The following is a 20904-nucleotide window of genomic DNA, read 5'->3' on the forward strand; positions in this document are numbered from 1 at the left end:
GGGCTATAGTGAAGCACGTTTATGCTTTTGAGCTGCGTGCAGAGGGGTGCGGAGGTGTGTGCATGGGCGGGGGGCGTGGCCTCGGATGGCCACTTCCAGCACAGGCTTAAGGAAAAATAGATTCCCAAATACAGCAGCATACTTAGCAGCTGCATCTGTGGGCCTATTCTGATGGTGGGCCTGGAGCCGTAGCTCCATCTGCCCCATTATTAATCCGGCCCTGGTCAGGTTTACTTTCATCTGGTTTGGAAACATTCCTCTGGACTTGGAAATGGATAAATGTGCTTGGAAAGTGCAACATACTGCATTCTGGTAAAACTGTACCAGCACATCAATATGAAGGAGGGAATGGCACACTAGGATTCATGATAGTAATGTTTTATTTGTTATTCGTGGCCTCACCTACTATTAAGCCTCTATGATGGTAAATCCTTTAATATTTATATTTATGTAGCTAATCATCCAGCACCATACTTGCCAACCCACCCTGATTATCAGGGAGACTCCCTGAAATAGTAGCAATCTCTCTAACTCCCTCAAGAGCTATACACATTCAAAAGTTATCATTAGTATAATTTCCCTGCATTGGTTATAAGGCATAATGATCCCTATGACTGCATGCATTTTCTGAAAAGTATCAGTTTGTTTTCATCAACAAGTAGATCTTACTAACTGCTTTGGGGTTCTTTAAGTTAGTTTTATGGCACACCGCTCATAGGTGCTGCCTTCACAATCTCCCTGAAATGCTTTTTCAAAAGTAGGCAAGTGTGTCCAGCACTGATCAAGAGAAGTACAGAGTATTTACAGCATTAATCTACTTGCTCTCATGGCCACATGGCTATCTCTGCATGGCCACAGTTTTTATGGGATATAGACCAATTTTCCATGAAGCTCTCCTGTCTGTCACATACACTGTATTGCACTGTGGAGTTTTTCATCATAGTGGTACCTAAAATTATAATATTACATTATTATAGTGAAATACCTAGAGTAGCACTAGAATGGATTATAAAATATAGCATATTACAGAACATTAGGGATAGAACAGCTGGATAAAATAAGTCTACAGATGGGTAACATGCATTAACAGGCAGGCTGTGGCATGGAGATCAGCACTGAATCAATAGCTGCATAAGTATAAATAATAAACCAAAAGAGGACATTCTAAAGCACTTTAAACAACTTAAAAAAATACCAACATTTCTAATATATTTATCAGAAAAAAAACGAACTTCTTACCAAATTTTGCAATTGTTTCGGGATCCTATTTATGTTGTAAATTGCCGCAGTACAGTTTAATTCATGATTTTGTGTTTCTTTGCCAGATACAAAATAAATGCTCAAAAATTACAGCAAACACCAAGTATTATACATGTGTAAGCAAGGCAAATATCTATATTTTTAGAGAAAAATTGCATGAAAACATGGGTCAACATTTCAGATGAATCCTGTTTGAACATAGTAAAAAGTAGATCGGATGTCAAAACAAAATGGGGGATTAAGTCTTTAGCAGCCATTATCTGCAAGTTTTGACTTTGCTCTTTAAATGCCAAACTTATTAAACCACAAGCTACATAAAGACTAGGGAACTCTTAATATTACAGTAGTATGCCCATTGGAAAGTATATGTCAGCAGCTCATTATTTTATGCATAGGAGTATCACAATCACTTATAAAATCCTGTAAGAATCCAATGAATTAAGAGCCAGTAGTCAGATCAGAGTGATCACTAAGCAGGTACATTTGTTCACCAAGTCAGTGTAGGGTTTTTCAGCATATGTGAGTTGACTGAGCATGTACAAAATATTTTTTTCTTATCTTATTGGTGAAGGAGGTGAACATGGATCCAATAAGCTGGGGAAAGTTACGCCCTTAGACAGTGTCAGATTAATGTCCACATGGCCCTGGAGCTGAAAGTTGTGCTGGAATAGTATAGATAAATAAAAAAAATCACAAATTGATCTCTGATTATTGGCATATTGCAATGGCAATACTGAACTAAAGCCGTAAGGGTTAACTTACTGCTTTGAAGATGTGCATGTGTGAGTTGGTTCTACTTTTCAAAATCTCAAAAAAGTCTTTACAAATAAAAAAATATATCTATAAAAAAAACTGTTTTAAACTGTTATTGCATGAGATACTGTAGTGCAGTGCGTCGGTGCAAGTTATGCTACAATACTAGTTAAATAGGCTTCCCCATGCAATGGCTGTGGGAAGCCTTCACAAGATAGCAGTGTTATCACTTGGCAGTAGTAGCTTTCACATTTGTAGAAAAAGTCACTGACTAGGATTTTTGTGTATATTATTACTATTATAATTACTATTATCATTATTATTACTGGAGCTATCTGCTACAGTAACTTTATGTTTATAACAAAGCGAAAGTATGCCTTTAGAAAAAACAACCCTTTGGGGTCTAATCATCATTAAATAATTACCATGTGATAATTGTGTCTTAAACTCGCTGAGAGTTTACAAAACTGTTCGGAGATATTCATCATGCTTTATTAACTAAGTGTCACCTATACCCAGGGGCACTGAGAGGGGGGGGAGCGGGTACAAATTACCCGGGCCCGGGCTTGTTGGAGGGGGCCCGGGTCGGTACTGCGCCCCCCCTCTTTCATTACAGCAGCTCAGCATACACGCTGCTGTATGCTGGGCTGCACTGGGAGACTGCTTGCGGCTGCTATGAAGCAGCCACAGCAGTCTCCTATGCCTGTGGGGGGAGCGATCAAGCTGATCGCACCCCCCCACTCGTTATGCGCCGGGCTGACGGGGCTCAGAGCGCCCCACTCGCCAGTGCGCAGAAGGAGGTGTGGCCACACCTCCCGGCACTCGGCGGGCCTGCAGGCTACACCTGCCAGGTCCCTATGCATTTCCCCACCGTTGCCGGTGTCTGTGCCACCCCTCATCCTCAGTTGCGTTCCCCATCCTGCAGTTGCTGACATCTGTGCCCCCCACTAACCCTGCTGCTTTTCAAAACCCCTGATTCATCTCATTAGTGCTGCTGTGCCTCCCCCCTCTCCCCACCCTCTCCCCGGTGTCCTTGGTGTCCTCTGTAATCTCTCCTCCCACTGCTGCTGTGTCCTGTCCCCCTACATCCTTTCCCCAGTGTCCGCTCTGTCCTCCCACCCTTTTCCTGGTGCCTGCTCTGATCTCTCCCACTGTGTCTTCTATGTAATCTCTTCTCCTCCTGTGTCCACAGAGCGGACACCTTTCCCCGATGTCCGCTCTGTCCTCTCTCCCCCCAGCTTCCTCTCACCTGTCTCCTCTCCATTTTTGGAGAGACACCATGGAATCTAGACAGGAGGAGGAACAAGCAGCGGTGCCCCGGAGCTGTCAACTCCCAGAAGTTGAGTACCGCAGGTAGGGATCTGAATAGATCCCTCTGCTGGCTACAGTGGCTGCCATGTAAATCTTCACAGGCCGCCATGTAAACGGCAGCCTGTGAAGATTATCGGGGGCTGTACCTCATCTCATGATGGCATACCGTAACCCAACCAGGTTCTGAAAAAAATGCTTATTCTGAACTTGATCAATGGCCCTGATGCTTAATTTATACAAAAGTATGTGAAAATGTAAATTTTCGCCTGCTTTTTATAAAGTGATGATGAGTAGACTCCTTTGTACCTTAATTTTCAAACCTTGTATAATCAAATGTTTAGTACCTACATCCTAAATATCAAACGTTTTCTGTACTGCCTCAAACACAACATAGCACCCCGTTCACATTTAGCAGCATATTTATTAAAGTATATTTGCGGAATATCCCATGAACACCCATTTTTGGGTGTTTCCCAGAAATATTAAGCATCCCTAAAATTTAGAAAGGAAGGACTGCAGTCAATATCTCCAATATCTGATGTAGCCCCTCCATTTCCCTTAGGTTTCCATGGGGACTGCTATACTGTTGGATTTTCCAAGCTCTAGAAAGTAGAGCCTATAGTAGCCTATGGGGTACTGTACCACAAAATTTATTTTGGAGAGTATCCCTCCTTCTGCCCCTGATTACACATGCACAGGCCAATGACAGCGCATGTGCAGTATAGGCACAGATGGAGCCCGTGTCCAGCAAGAGATTCTTCCTAAATCCACGTGAAAGTTTTAATTTTCAAAATTGCAAATTTTGGCAACATAATCATATATTAAATGCATTAACTTAGCATTTCCCCATCCTGTAAACCATAGGTTAACACGTGTTAACCCACAGATTCCGTGTAAAATGGATGGATTTCCACCCTCTGGGGTTTAGTGTGCATTGTTCCAACAGCTAATTGAATTGGGCAATGCATTCAATTAGATGCTGTGTAAACCCTGGACCTAAATGAATGTTCCACAAAATGTGGGATATGATAAATCTGCCCCTCAGCACCAACAGTGACAGTACTTAACTGCCAATTACAGATACATGTTACAGTTTAATAACTCCCTACGCTATGCCCAGATCTCCCACATTTTGGCATAAAGTATATAATTTTTACACATATAGTACATACATAAACATATGTTGTTTCTAATATGTGGGGTCTGTTGAGGATATTTATTTGTACTGTGTGTGTCTATATATATATATATATATATATATATATATATACACACATACATGCATACATACATACATACATACATACAGGAGTGAAGCTAAGCATCCTGTCTCCTGGAGGAAATACACAACTTGGTATCCCCTCATCTTGTAGATAATAGTCACCCTTGGCTGGCTTGCATACAGCTGTCAACATTGTAAAGATTGAAGTGTATTTAGGGTGAGGGAAAAAAATCATTTTTATTCTAGTAATATTAAGGTGCTAACACCTGCTTCATTTATTCTGTGGCTCTGGTGTACCTACAATTCTCGATGGAGCATGCAAGCTCAACTGTCTCAAAACTCAGTGGCTAAGTATTGCTGCTTGTACAACACTACCTCACCCATCATAGAGCTTTGCAGTGACCACCATATTGTATACTGCAGAGAGGCATCAGTGACTGCCATGTAATGCAGAAAGCATTGCAATGACTGCCATATACTGCAGAGTGCATCAGTGACCTCCATGTAATGCAGGGAATATTACAGTGACTGCTATATAATACAGAGAATTTCAGTGCCCGCCATCTAATACAAAGATTATTATAGTGACTGCCATATAATACATAGAGCATCTCAGTGACTGCCATACAATGCAGAGAGCATCACAGTGACCACCAGATAATACAGAGAACATTGTAATGACCGGAATATAATACAGAGAGCATTACAGTGACCATCGCAATGACAACCATATAATACAGAGAGAATTGAAGTAACTACCATATAATGCAGAGAGCATTACAGTGATTGCCATATAATACAGAGGGCACTACAGTGATTGTCATATAATCAGTGTTTGCAAATACGTGCTGTAGCACGCATTTTACCCACAAATGAGGACCAGGGACTCACTTTCTGATTAGTTGGACCCCGGTGGATGCGCTCCACTGGCAGCCAAGTCCCTGGCTCTTGGTTACTTGAGTGGAGGTGGAGCCAGGCATCACGCACCACTTGCTTGATGCAGCTGCTTAGTCAGAATGCCATGAGAGGACTTCCCCAACATGCAGAGTGCAGCCGACAGCTACCGGCATCCTGTACACAGAGTGGCTCAGCCTCCGGCATGAAGACAGCTCCCGGCATCCTGTACACAGTATCCCAGCCCCCGGCATCCTGTACACAGAGTGGCCCAGCATGAGAGGACTTCCCCGGCATACAGAGTGCTGACGACACCTCCTGGCATCCATTATACAGAGCGGACCGGGTCCCGGCATGAAGACAGCTCCCGGCATCCTGTATACAGCACGCGCCGTAGTCCAGACCATGTGGATGTACTCGCTGGGACAGGTAAGTGTAAAGTGGGTACCGCAGCGGGTGGGGGGGAAGCTGCCATGAATGTGGGAGTACCACAGCGCGCCTGGCCCCAGCAGTCCCCAGCTTTCTGCATTAATCACCGCCTCCCCTCCAACTCTAATACTCGGTGGATTGCAGCACTTCTCCTGTCCCTGCTTACACCTCTTGTATCCAGCTCCCCTCCACCTCGTCCTTTCAGTGGTTCATCTCCCCTTTAATACTCAGTGGTACCCAGCCCCTTCTCCTGCACCTGCCTACCCCTCCACCTCCTCCTGTCTGTGGCTGCTCTCCTCCTCTAATACCCAGTGGCACACAGCCCCTTCTCCTGTCCGTGCCTACCCCTCCACCTTGTCCTGTCAGTGGTTCCTCTCTCCCTCTAATACCCAGTGGAACCCAGCCCCTTCTCCTGCACCTGCTTACCACTCTACCTCCTCCTGTCAGTGACTGCTCTCCTCCTCTAATACCCAGTGGCACACAGCCCCTTCTGTCCATGCCTACCCCTCCACCTTGTCCTGTCAGTGGTTCCTCTCTCCCTTTAATACCCTGTGGCACCCACCCACTTTTTCCTGGGTACTTAGGATGGGGAAATAGAATAAACCCTTTCTCCTGGTCCTGCCTACCCCTCCACCTCTAATACCCAGTGACACCCAGCCTCATCTCCTGTCCCTGCCTACCCCTCCTGTCCCCATTTCCCTCCACCTTCTCCTGTAAATGGCTCTCCTCCACATCTAATACCTGGCACCCAGACCCTTCTCCTGTCCCTGCCTACTCCTCCTGTCCCCAGCTTCCCTCCACCTCCTTCTGTACATGGCTCCCCTCACTCTCTAATACCTGGCACCCAGCCCCTTCTCCTGTCCCTAGCTCCCCTCCACATATAATCTGACTCCCAGAATCCTCCTGTCACCGGCTCCCCACCTCCTACTCATGTTCCCTGTTTCCCACCTCTTACACGTGTACCCTGCTCCCCACCTCCTACTCCTGTTCCCTGGCTTCCCACCTCCTGCTTCCCGCCACCTACACCTTTCCCCAACTCCGCCTCCCACACATCAAGATGACGAGGAGCCATAAGGGCTTGCAGCATGAGTGCAGCTGCCCCCATGCAGCTCACACAGAATAAAAGGATAGAAGAGTGCACAACTAGAAGCAGGGAAAATCTTTTTGGTATATTTTTAAAATGTATTTATTGATTCGCAGTTTTCAAAAAAATTATGCAGATACTAGTTTCTGCATAATTTTGTATATCACTGCTATGTAACAGTCTAATGCAGAAGATTTCACAGAAATCTCCTGCAGAAGGCTAACTACCGCAACAGACTGCAGGCCCCATTATTGTCAATGGGTACTCCTGTCTGACCTCTATGTACAAAACTGATGCTCTTTGGGGTATTAGATGGGCATTCTAGGGTATGTGAGGAAGTGTGGTGGCATGTGGGGATGTCTGAGAGGCATATGGGGAGCTCCAAAGCATAAATTATGATGGGACCTGGAAATGTTCAGGTAGGACCCCATTTTTTTATGGTGGCGGGTCCCTGGGACCCACATTTTTTGTAGCTCAGTGCGATCACTGATAATACAGAGGCCATTACAGTGACTGCCATATAATACAGAGAACATCACAGTGACCACCACACACAGTACCACAGAGAACATTACGGTGATCAACAGATAATGCAGAGAACATCACAGTGACCTCAATATATTATAGTGAGCATCTTAGTGTCCACAATATACTATAGAGAGCATTGCAGTGACCATATAATAGAGAATCACAGTGACCACCATACAATGCAGAGAGCATTGTAGTGACCCCCTGATAATACATAAAACATTGCAGCGGCCAAAATATAATGCAGAAAGCATTAGAGTGATTGCCATATAATACAGAAAGCATTACAGTGATTGACATATAATGTAGAAAATATTTAAGTGACCATCATATAATACAGAGAGCATCACAGTGAGTGCCATATAATACAGAGAGCATCAGTGACCACCATATAATACAGAGAGCATCACAGTGACCGCCATTTAAAACAAAAAGCATTTCAGTAAACATCATATAATACAGAGAACATAAGAGTCTGCCATAAAATATACAAAGCTTTACATGAGTGCCATATAGGGTAATAGAGAACTCCAATGACCACAAAAAAATACAAGGACATCATAGTCACACACTATGACCCCTGGAATGGGATAAAGCAAGCTTGCAGATCTATATCTATAATACAGGGCAGCCCCACCTCCTGCATACCTCCTCTATCCTTCACTCCCTCCTCCCTCTGTATTGTGTGGACCACTGTCAGTGTATCAACATAGGCACACTGAGCCTGCAGCTGCGCTGTATTGATGCAGAGCCAAGGCAGGAGGCAGACACAACTGAAGGTTGATGATGATTGATCATCATCATCCTATATTGATCTCGCTGCTGCAGCTTCCTATATGCATACACCTATTATATACACTATACATTAGGTGACAGGTGCCTTCACATCTTTGCTAAGCAGCTCAGCCTCTGCATTCCAGGGCTGACATTTCTCATAATTTTTGTGCATGACTGCCATCTCTGAGGGAAAGGTGGTTGGTGAATGGGCAGGGCTTCAGATGACACAAGGAGTGGAGCTTCTGGTGATTCGGGCTACACAGATGTGGAGAGAGCTCTAACCAGGGGTGGAGCATTGAGTGGCATGGAAGTGGAGCTTTGGACAGCATAAAAAAGGGTTTTGAATGACCCAGGGGAGTAGTGAATGGGCTTCGGAATGCTGTTGATGGTGTCAAGGAAAAAGTTATTTTTTCCTGTCAACTCTGTCTGCAGTGAATCTTGTGAGTCGGTTTTCATGGGGGGCCTGGAGCTGCAGCTACACACGCCTCTTTGTTAATCCTGTGGGCGAAAAACCATCAATGGTTCCCCGTTGATGATTTCATACCACCAATATTAACCACTAATGGTACCATTGATGGTTATCCCAGCATATCTGAGTTGTCTGAGGGTGTGCAAATGATTTGTTTTCCTATCTCATTGGTGAAGGAGGTGAACATGGATCCAACAAGCTGGGGAGAGTTATGCCCACAGCAAAGACCCCACAAGTCATCAAATCTCCCAACACTTCTCCCATTTTTTTTAATCAGCTACTAAAACCAACAAATCCTTTTTATTTAACTCCCTGCTTCATTCTCAGAGCAAAATCTCCAAGATGGCAAATAAAGTACAAAATGGACAATGTATTGCATGTTAGTAAAACACTTGTCTGGTGCCATAATAAGCACGCCTTGCATTCAGTAGCACATACTATGTAAGGGAATAAAATACTGTATAAGCAGTATGCAAGCAGTATTTTGTCTGAGATTTAGATACTGTATTAACCCCATTTAGTTTTTTTTCCAGCCTTCTGCATTGGTTTGGCATTAGAAAGACTAGTACTAGTAATATTACCTATTAACAGAAGTACCAAAAAGGTTTTGTATAAATAACACTATGAATAATTAAGTAGTTAGCAGTAACTAAATCAACACTTGCCTATGTCTATTAATCTAGCATGTTGCAAGACAGGTTCATACTGTATGGGATGTATTCGGAAATGAAAGGCTGTTTTTAATAATGTACTGCTTTATCTCTGGAGAGTGATACTAATATGCTAAGTAGCAGGGTGCTAACAGGTGGTTTGCAAAGTGATGCGAAGCAGTGTAATTACCTTCAGAATGAGATCTGTATGATGTTGGTCCAACATGTTTGCTCTCCTTGATGATGTTATGATCACCCTGCCATACCTTCCAGGTGTCTGAAGATCCGAGTATAGACAGTGCTTGGAGCGATTGACTGGGAATAGACTATCCACCAGGTTTCTCTCTATCTTGGCTAGGCTGTGTTTAGGGGCCAGCAAATATTCAATGTTCTCCTCAACCTTATACCTGCTAAAACTGGCCCCCAGCAAGATTGAGATCAGCACAGGGGCTGATACAAAAAACACTGGATGGCTGGCAATAAAAAATCCAAGTCTAGAAAAGCACGTTCTCAGCCCCCTGTGCAGAACCTTCCGCAACATCCTAGTGCAGAGGCAGCTAAGGAGGGGGAGAGTCACAGGCTGAGATCTGAGGCTCTCCCAGAGCCTGGCTAGGACCATCAGGGATCACTAACATGCGGAGATGCTCCCAAGTCAAAAGATAAACATTATAAAACAAATAAACTGAATTGAAAAAAAAAATCTGATTTTATGACACTGTTTTTCAATCCTTCACTGGTATGTGATAGAATTAACTTGACTAATTATCATTAACTGTCCAGGACAAGAGAAAGTAAAAATAAAATAATTTTTCACTAAGACTTAATAACTTTGCAAAGTATTGTAGTTTTGTTAAAATATAACATTACATTTATATCTTTGCCTCAGTCACTTCATAATGCTTGTTCTAGCAAAGCAATTGTGTTTTTAAAATCCAGAGTCCTAAAAGGCTGCGGCTCTCACTATGGTCTTGGAAGTTGTGTTTCAACAGTCACATCAACTGCTGTAATTTCTCTCAGAAAGAACTGACTTTTAATTGACCACAATGGGCACAGGATGTCTCAAATTTTTCAGGCTGTAAAGGAAGCCAGTCCTTAGTGCCTCAGCATATACCATGGTTTATATCAATGGGCAAACCCGGACATTTACTTGACCATGATGAATAGAGAAAAAAATATGAAAGACAGTTGAGGGAACTATAGAGATGTACCAATGGAAAGTAGAAATCCACTTTAGGTGAGTTCCATGGCTGCTTTTGGCAGGAGGTAGAATTCCAATGAAATGGCCACAGCAGATAGCAGTCAGCTGGATCTGGTTGTCGTGATTTTTTGAGTTGATCAATTTAAAAGTTGCAGTTATCTTCTTCCTGCACCCCCAGTCCTAAATTTCTAGCACTACTTTGATGAGGTCTCAACCACAGACGGGAATTTGGGAATTCCATGGTTATAGAAGTATGATCATCGCATAGATACAGTTTTGTATATTTCATTGGTCTCAGGCGATGAGTTAGACAGTCAGCACATCACTGGAGGTCTGCACAAATCCCAGCAGCCAGAAATGTCTATGCTATGCTCGAACCTCTATCTCTCTGTATGCAGCTGCAATATCCAGTTACGGTTCTCGGCGGCAACTGGCATCTTCATTTTTTGCAATTCAGCAGCCATATCCCTGTCAATATCTGCAATTAAAAACAAACAAACAAACAAAAAATAATGCAGTGGTAACGTACCAGTTGTTCTGATATGCAGGGGTACAGACAAAAATGCACTCTCCCCACATTCCCAAACATCAAACAAGCTGTATAAATGCAAAGACTACTCTATTAAACTTGGAAACTCACAGGTTAAGAGAAGTAAATATAAAGCTTTAATAGATATACACCCTAATAACAGATTAAGTAAATATAAAATAATAGAAGACAGAAGCCTCATACATAAGAAAGCTGTCTTCTATTGCAGCATGATCTATAGCATGCATCCCTATTCTCCCCACTTTTGCAGCCACTCCTCCCTTATACAACTGCCACAGGGGCTGTCCCTCCTTTAAGAGAGAAATATATAAAAGGAGAGAGGAATAAATCACCAGGAAATACTTTGGGAACTGGCATCCACCCTCCTCCCCCCTCACCTTGAGCCCCCTTACTCACATCCTCCTCCTTGGCTGGTGCACCACGGCTCTTGCTGATTCACAACGTAGAAATGCCAGAATGAATGGTGCTTTACAGCTGCTAATGTATAGAAAATAGCAAACAAATGCAAACGGACATGCTATGGGTGGTTACTATCATGTTAGCTGTCTGTCTGGTGGATTTGTTTCATTAGCTGCCTCTTGTGCGATAACCCTGCAGTGAAAGAGATCCCCTATTGTTGAGCAATTAACATTAAGGAAACTGCCAAAGGCATATACTGCCCTATGTTTATTATCTGATTAGTAATTCTAGGAGAGATCAGTGTGCTACAGTATATCCTGAGTATAAGCTACTACTGTCAGGCTGTCAGCATCAGATCATCCTTAGCTTAATACACATGTTGACCATACTAGTAAATGAAATTGCAGTCTGTATCACCGGCACTAGTCTCTGGTCTGCAGAACATCTGGGAATTGTGGTGCGCTTTCTTTGTCCTCAATCCTGCTGTGAGGCAGTGAGATTAGCAACAGGCTTCAATGCTGAATCTGAAGCTGCAGCCTGCTCACAGGGAATGTAGGTGAAGAGCATCTTCTCTCAATGAATAGTTTTGTTTTGTTTTTTTCAGATGGAGCTGAATTTTACATGAACAGAACAGAATGCACAAGTGGCCACTGAGATATCCTAGCCACTGCAGAGCCAACTCGTTGTTAATATATCAAACATACTGTATTTCACCTGGTCATTAGTTTCCTTCTAATTTATCTGAAAATATGTAAATAACATCATCTTGTGTTTCTGTATAATACTGCCAAGATGTTGAAAGCGTCAGCCAAGCAAAGTGTTGCTAATTATAACAATGGTCTGTTTAATGCTCAAGCATCAACAGGCGTGTTATATAATCACTGATGCATGTGTAATAACAGGTCATGTGGGAAATTCAGGAGGCTGACTTAATGACTCCTGACTTCTAATGGTGACTCCAGCAAAGGAATGCTCAGGAAATCATCAGTATTTTAAAATGGCATGCTGTCTTCTGTCATCTCCTTTATATTGCTATGGAATGCTCACGTCACCAATGTGACTTACAGTATATAGTGGAATAAACTTGCAAACATTATTGTTGGCTACTCTGATATATAAAGTGTGACTCATATTCCCATGTGGATTAAAAAGTGCATAAGCATACAATAACTATTCGTGCTTATATTTCATTACTGACTGAATGTGCATTGCATTAGTATTTTTATGTCCATTCATTTCAGCACCATGGACAGCTTTCAGTGAGTCTGTGCTATTCTCATGATTTGGGATGTAGCGATGGTTCCGAGGAGTGGGTGTCGGGGACGGACGGCAGCAGCACTGGAGCGGAGTTCAAGGTAAATATTGGGTTTTTTTTGTGTGTAAACTACAGTAGTAGTAGTAGTAGTGCTTACTACAGAGGGCATTACTGGGGCTTACTACAGATGGCACTACTGGGGCTTACTACAGGGGGCACTACTGGGGCTTACTACATGGAGCATTACTGGGGGAACTACTGGGACTTACTACAGGGGGCATTACTGGCACTACAGGGGGCATTACTGGCTTTACTGGCGGCAATACTACAGGGGGCACTACTGGGGCTTACTACAGGGGGCTTTACTGGGGGCACTACTGGGGCTTACTACTGGGGGAATTACAGGGGGCTTACTACTGGGGGCATTAGAGGGGGCTTACTACTGGGGGCACTACAGGGGCCTTACTACTGGGGGCACTATTATCAGCATTACAACTAGGGGCACCACAGGGGCGATTACTACTGGGGGCACTTCAAGGGGCATTACTACTGGGGCACTGCAGGGAGCATTACTACTGGGTTCACTACAAGGGCATTACAACTGGGGGCACTACAGGGGCCCTTACTACCAGGGGCACTGCATAGGGGCACAACTACTGGAGGTACTGCATAGGGGGACCATTACTGGGGGGCACTACATAAGTGGGCACTGCATAAGGGGACCACTACTAGGGGAACTGCATAGGGGGGCGATGGCAGCTGGAGCTGGCATAGGTGCTGGGGGGATGGTTAATTTTAATTTTTTTTGGGGGGGGGCCCAACATTTATCTTGCCTCCGGGCTCCTGGGATGAAGTTACACCACTGACTCCTACAGTATGAATGCTCAAATAATAGTTTTCTTAATTTCTAAGTATGGTACATTACATACTGAACTTGTGAACTTGTTATAAGCAGATGGTTCTGTTTTCTAATATTTTGTAATACAATGAAAAATTTAAATATTTTATTTCAGTTATAGGTAACTATTCCAAATGTGTATTTTCTTAGCCCAGAGGTATTCATTGTTTTTATGTAATACTGATACATTTTAACTATGAGTAATGACATTGGTTTACATGGGGAGCTACCACTCAGAGCTATTATTCATAATAGACATTCTGGACTTATAGCAAAGATGTACACTAATGCAATTGCAACTTCGATCTCTCACAGATCCTAATTGTGAAAATATGCAAATTATTAACTTGCTGTCCAGTGCTTAGAGATGCCCACTGAGAGCATTTCACATCCACTGCTCACGCACAAATCCAGAAACATTAGAAACATAGAATGCAGATCAGGCAGCCATCAGACTACTGAGTAATTCTAACATGCCACAGACACAGTGTGCAGGGGCGCCGAGAGGGGGGGGAGCGGGTACAAATTACCCAGACCCGGGCTTCCTGAGGGGCCCAGGTCCGACGCAGCCCCCCTCCCTTACAGCAACTCAGCACACGGTGGGCCTGATTCAGAGCCGAACGCTCTGACCAGAGCGCTCGCTCTGAATCAGGGCCCTCCTCCATGAAAATGGAGCGTCCTCCTGGAAGCTCGCATAGCTGTGGATGACCACCCACAGCTTATGCGAGCGTCCATGATGATGGTCGCAATGGTCAAGACCATCGCGACCATCGGGCTTGCGACGGAGACCCTGCGGTAGGGTCTCCCTGCCACAAGCCCTGGAGTGATTTTGGCTCTATCAGAGCCAAAATCACTCCCACTGACATCACTAGTGATGTCAGTGGGGCCCGCTTCAGATGGTAGGCGTTCCCATGGGAACGCCTCCGTCTGGCAGCCACGCTCCCGGCACGCCCACCAAAGGGGGCGTGTTGTCAATCAACATCGACAGCATTCCCCCTTTGTTGCGAGACCCAGAGCGACGGAGAGCCCGGGCTGAGGGGGCTCAGAGCTCAGGGGGTGAAAATCTTTTTTTTTTTTTTAAAGGGGGTGTGGCCATGCCTCCTGCGATTAGACCACGCCCCCTGTTACCCGGGCCCACCACGGCTCTGGCGGGTCTGACAGTGTATCTCCAGTCACGCAAAGGGCTCTCCTGCAGTGAGCAAGCATGCAGTGGCTAATTTATGCACACTGCATTTAAAAGACCCGACATGCCTGTGTTTTTCTAACCACCCCCATTACCTCCCCCTAAATGGGGACTGTCACTCAATCTGCGAATTAATCCTTTGTGTGAGTGTAATCACAATTCAATTGTTTTGCATGTGCCATATGTGCCATATGTGGTTAAATTTAAAACTTCAAAAGTTATAATAAAAATACTAAGCATTTGGTAGGAGTTCTTATTTTTACAACACACAATCTTTTAAACTAAAATGGATGACAAAATAACAATTTGGTGAAAATCTGCACCGCTTTGTAAAAATTCAAATTCTTAGAACATTAGACATAGTGATTTCTGTTGTTATAGTAAAGTGCATGGTCTTATCAGAACAAAAAGAAAATTCATATGGCTTAAGTTCAGGGGAGAGGGAGAGGGAGAGAGAATTAGCTGAAATGTTACTTATTCATGTAAATTGTTTTTAGTTTTTACTCCCCTTATAATATAATTTAAATACAATGTTAGGATATTGTATATAACATTCCTTCTAAAGCTGCATACATACGTAAAGATTTTCTGTCCAACCATCCAACTAGTTGATTGGTTGGAATGAAAATCTGGTAATGTATGGGAGTAAATGACAATCAGCAATTTGCTCCCAAACGCCGGAAAATGGACAAACTGTTGTTTGAACAAATTGTTAAGATCAAACAATTAACAAACTGGTCTGACGACCATTTTCATCTGGCATTTAGGAGCAAATTGCTAATCATCATTTACTCCCATACGTTACCAGATTTTCATTCCAACCAATCAACTATTTGGATGGTTGGACAGAAAATCTTTATGTGTGTATCAAGCCTTAGATGTAGAATTATTCCTAGCAAACCTGTGGCTCTCCAACTACAAATCCCAGCATGCTTGACCACCTGATCAGTGGGAGGGAATGCTGGGACTTGTAGTTTCACAACAGCTGAAGTGCTACAGGTTGGTCTGACCTGTAATAAATATACAACAAACTTTTTGTTTGACATTTTAATTAAATATTAGGGATTTTGTAAAAATATAAATCTTATAAATTTACTCACCCACAACAATTCAATTTGTTGTCAATACATTCAGTAAAGGAGATGGAGAAACACATTAATGGGGACACTGGTAAATAAGTTTGTCTGAGATATAGATGGTTTAATAGAGTATTTTATAAAAGTATATACTGTATTGGCCCGTACACATGGGACGATCAAACAATGATCAGATATCGTTGTCTGATCGTCCTGCATGTGTGATATCGAACATCTAGCAACATGCACCAACCCCCAAATGATGTAACGACCCTCAATCAACGATCGCGGGTCCCTATAGTAAACAGGCAAACCTGGTTGATATCAACCAGGTTGGCCTGCATGGACGGGTGATGGTCAATATCGATATCAACCATCTGTGCCCGAGCATCGTTTGGTCGTTGGAGGGGTTAAAAAAAGGACAATATCGTTATCGTTTATATCGTCCTTTTTATCAACCATGTATGCACCATATCAGTTACAGAGAAAAAATTAAAAAGGGGGAAAGGAGGGTTACAATGTAGGGAGGAGACACAGGGGGCTATTCAATTGTTTAAAAGGATGCAATTTTTTTAGGACGCTCGACAGAGCAATCCAATTGTTGCTCCGTTCAGGTGCCAGAGTTGCCGGCATTTCTGCTTGTATTTTTAGGAAGGTGGGAGCAAAAATGTGTAATAAACTCGTGGTTAGGGCACATCTGTTTGAAAAATGACAGTTAGGAGCAGTTTGGCTTGAGCACCATTTATCATACACAATAAGTTTTAAAACTTGTTTTGTATGATAAAACTCTTTGATAAATGGGCCCCTAAATGACAAGGGATGGTAATACTTCCCAGACTAGGAGACCAAAGTGTCGTCATCTCTGTAGCATACTCTTTCTCTGCAGACCATTTAAAAAATGGTGAAGAGGCCAGAGGGCCTGATTCAGACCCGCTCGCAAGCGCTATGCGCTCACGAGCGGGTCGATGTTTGGCCACTGGGCATGCGCATGCTGGAGCCAGTTTCGACGTGCGCATGTGCGAGACCCAGCTAGCGATGGGCGCTCCGTCGCTACGGGTCTCGCACCAAAGCGGGCAGCTGTCGATTTTGATTGACAGCTTGCCCCGTATTGGAGGCGGGCAGGGGGGGTGGCTGGCCAAATGGAGGCATTTCCGAAGGAACGCCTTCCATTTGGGGGCGGCCCCATTGACATCACGAGTGATGTCAGTGGGTGAGCTTCCGGCTCTAATAGAGCCGAAAGCTCACTGGGGCTTGCGGGAACGAGACCCTACCACAAGGGTCTCATCGCAAGCCCCGATGGTCGCGATGGTTGAGACCATCGCAACCATCACCTGGCCGCTCGCAATAGCTGTAGGTGGTCACCCACAGCTAAGCGAGCGGCCAGAAGGCTGCCCCCCCCCCAAAAAAAGCCCTGATTCAGAGAAAACGCTCTTTCAGAGCGTCCGGCTCTGAATCAGGCCCAGAGTACAATAGAGTTAGTTCCTAGAACTTCAATTTTAAATCTATATTGTATTGTTGTATTCATTTCAGAGATATGGGGAAGGGCAGAGGATTCTACATTTTGTGCTATGGCAGCCCTAGTGGCTATCAAAATATGAAAAGCTACTACATTCCGATGACCTTTAGGAACATAAAGGGGTACAAATAAATTTTCATCAGGACATGCTCCTACTGAAGCTGCTGTCCAATTTTCTGTTATATAACCACCCCCAAAAAATAATTATTTATCACCCCAATATGCTGTTTGGTGTGTTGGTATGTTTGTAATAAGTCTGGGAATGCTTTGTTGACAAAACCTTTTCTTCATCCAAATTTAAATTAAACATATATTTAATTTTTTTTTGCTAATCTCTAATGTACAGTATACAGCTAAGAAGCACAGATCTTAAACACCCAGAATCTACATGAGATTTCATCATGTCAGATCATGATGCTAATTATTATTATTTGGGCCTGATTCGGAGTCGGAAGCAGTCACGGCCATCTTTGTGTCTTTTGCAGCTGTCGTATCTGCGACTTTATGCTAATGCCACTTCAAAGCCCATCCCTGGTGTACATCCGGGTGCCTGAATGTGCAAGGAATGAGACGCCCACTGTCAGCATCCGCAGATGCTGAAATACCACTTGGTGCATCTTAGATAAGTCACACAATGGAAACATGCACATGCCATATTGAGTATGGTCTCCTCTGACGCTCTCATAAGACCCAACATCATCATGCGTCTGTTTAGCTACCCACCCTTATCTCACAGTCGCCGGCCATGAACACCCAATATATTTCAGAGACTGTGCCTCCATATCTCAACCGCGTCTTTGTATGAATGAACTCCATAGTAATGCATGCTTAGACAAAAAAACACTCCACCGTGTCTGACATCGGTCCACTGTGTCCGAAACCACTGCTGCGTCTGACTAAGGCGCTTTGCAGGATTGTGTAGGGATGATACTGATGGCTATTTTTTCTCCTCCCTATTTCATGCTCCCACTATAGTACTTTCTGTTTCGGTATTACTGACCAGAGATAAATAGCAGAATTTCTATTTTTTTTTTCACGAGCAGCTACTAAAATGATTGATTGAGCAATAGCCTTCTGGTTTAGGAGCAAATGCAGGATTTTAGCTGGTATAAGCACTTTCACTTTTGAAGCAGGTGCTTGTTTATGTATATCCATATACTGTTACCAGCTTGCTAACACATTCCATCCCCATCAGATTCCATTATGTCAGAAAAGGTGCTTTAGTTATTAGTTGTGCTCATTTACAGTATTGCCACCACTTTACACTATGAGATTGAGCAGAAATGACTCCGAATAATACTGTTTCTCCTCATTAGTCACTGCTCAGCCTATAGTAATCTGATTTGTTTAACCATAAATATACTGTACAGGTGGTTTGTGTTCTTTTTTTTTCCACTTGCAGCAGATAAAGATATGTAACTTATACCCCTTTCGGATCGTTGACCCGGGAAATACACACTTTTATCAGCCCATGAATTTCCCAGGACTCAGGACCTCATTCAGAGTCGGTCGTTGCGGCCGCACGGTCGTAAGGTAAAAGGGGCCGGATATGCAAATGAAGCGCTAGCAAGTTGCGTCGTTAAGATGGGATCGTTAGCTGGACAAGCGAGGGGAGGATGCGGCCGTAAGTCTAAAAATACGCCCCCTTCTCGTTCGCATTACACGTCATCTCCGGGCATATAAGGATTAATTGAGACCATCGGGAACCATCGGAGCTGCTCGTAGAGCTTAAGGTTGACCATACCCTCTCTTAAGCACTACGATCTAGTCAGTGTAAAAACCTCCCATGTCACATGTGCCATGACACTACTTAGTTAATTATGCACTCCCATAAAACGCCGTTTGCATAGTTGGGCACGCCTGCGTTCGGATCTCCACTCCCCCGTTCACAAGCACCTTCCCCTGTTACCACCCACAAACGCCTCATCCTGTCACTCAAACTAACGACCTGGCTGTGTTCAAGCAGAGAGCAATTTCTGATCGTAATAGCTAGTTTGCGCACGCGCATTGCGAATTTTATGCATGCGCAGTTTAGTGAACATAGGTGGCGTACGACCGAGCGGCCGCAACAACCGACTCTGAATGAGGTCCTCAGTCCCCGACCCTGGTACTGGGCTGGGTTTTTGCACTGTGGGTGAAAGGGGTATTATTGAGCTCTATCCTATTGTGTAAGTAGCCAGGCGAGATTATGGTCTATATTTTTAAATATATATTTAAAACCACTACAGTAATAAATAAAAAATTGGTCTTTTTTTGTATCTATTGCTATTGCCATTTTAAATACAGCGACTAAAGTCACTAATCATCGGCAGCTTTGACTGATAGCTTTAAAACGGCAATAAGAATGAATGCTAAACAAGCCTGATTTAACATGAATTCCTATTACCATTTTAAAAACTATTGGTCAAAGCAGCTGATGATTGGCAGCTTAGACAAACCACGTCTTAGTAAATCTACCAATTAGCTATCTTCGGTGCATAAGATTGATAGACACCAAGAAAAGGTGACATAAGCTTAAGCTGTTAGTTCAGTGGGTGTTTTATGAGAGTGTCGCAGGCGTGTCAATATATAAGGATAGGTAGTTCTAGTGCTTCTCCAACCGTTTGTTTCGTAGGGTGTTGTATAGGTACCGATAAAAAAAAAATGTATATAGTGTACACTGTATTTTACAGATGACATAACAGACCATATGTAATGTGCTCACCTTTTCATGAAGGTAACTGCACCTTGGCATGTCAAGGCAAGAAGCCGTGTTCCCACACGCACACATAGGAGGCCATTCTCTCTGGGGAACCTGCACCTGCCATAGAGCTAGTGCAATTTTCAACGGTGCGACCGATGGTGGCATCTAAGGATCCCCCAATCAGTATTACAGTGTGCATGTGTGCTAAAAGTGGGCATCTCTGGTACACAAGGGAAGGAGTTTGTACGACATTTTCATAAAGTTTCAAATGAGCGACCGCCAATAGACACCACTGTGCAATACAGAAACAAGCTATTTGGATCCATGAAATAATTCCAGTAGGCCCTTTTGATCTGAATATAGACAGGCATATTTGTTATGTGTTATAAGCCATCTGTTTCTGATGTTGTCATTTACTTTTAAGTACTGTACTTATTTGTGGTTAACCGTTATGTATATTGGGAATTGGGGAATATGTGCTGGTGCAATAAAAGGCATTTCACAGTCTATAGCAGTTGCAGTTTGAAAATTGATGACCGAAAATAATTTAACCAAATGACTTGGCTCATTATCGTGTATGCTTTGTAAATGCAGCATTTGCTCCTGATCGTTAATTTTTACATGCATTTGCAGGCCTTTGTCATGCCAACTGATTTGGCCACCTACACATGAATTCAGTGATCATATTGCTTAATGACTGTGCTTTTCAGCAGGTTCGGGTTGGGTAGAGGATCTGGCAGTTGGGATGCCGGTTAGAATACCATCAGCA

At 43.5% G+C, this 20904-nt stretch overlaps 1 protein-coding gene across 3 annotated transcripts in view; it reads right to left on the reverse strand.

The window, feature by feature from the left end:
- PTCHD1 (patched domain containing 1) overlaps positions 1 to 20904 on the reverse strand; it is a 289736-nt gene that overhangs the window by 226604 nt on the left and 42228 nt on the right. For 2 of the 3 annotated variants that reach the window (XM_088451593.1, XM_088451592.1), the window contains exon 2: positions 9568 to 11053. The exons of the other annotated variant lie outside the window; for it this stretch is intronic. In XM_088451593.1, the coding sequence (XP_088307719.1) occupies positions 9568 to 9996 (429 nt within the window). In that variant the 5' untranslated portion in view covers positions 9997 to 11053. The remainder of the gene's footprint in view (positions 1 to 9567; positions 11054 to 20904) is intronic. 3 annotated transcript variants of the gene reach the window in all.

The sequence above is a fragment of the Taudactylus pleione genome, unplaced genomic scaffold (genome assembly GCF_031769625.1).
Source record: "Taudactylus pleione unplaced genomic scaffold, aTauple2 ptg000026l, whole genome shotgun sequence".
Lineage (NCBI taxonomy): Eukaryota > Metazoa > Chordata > Amphibia > Anura > Myobatrachidae > Taudactylus > Taudactylus pleione.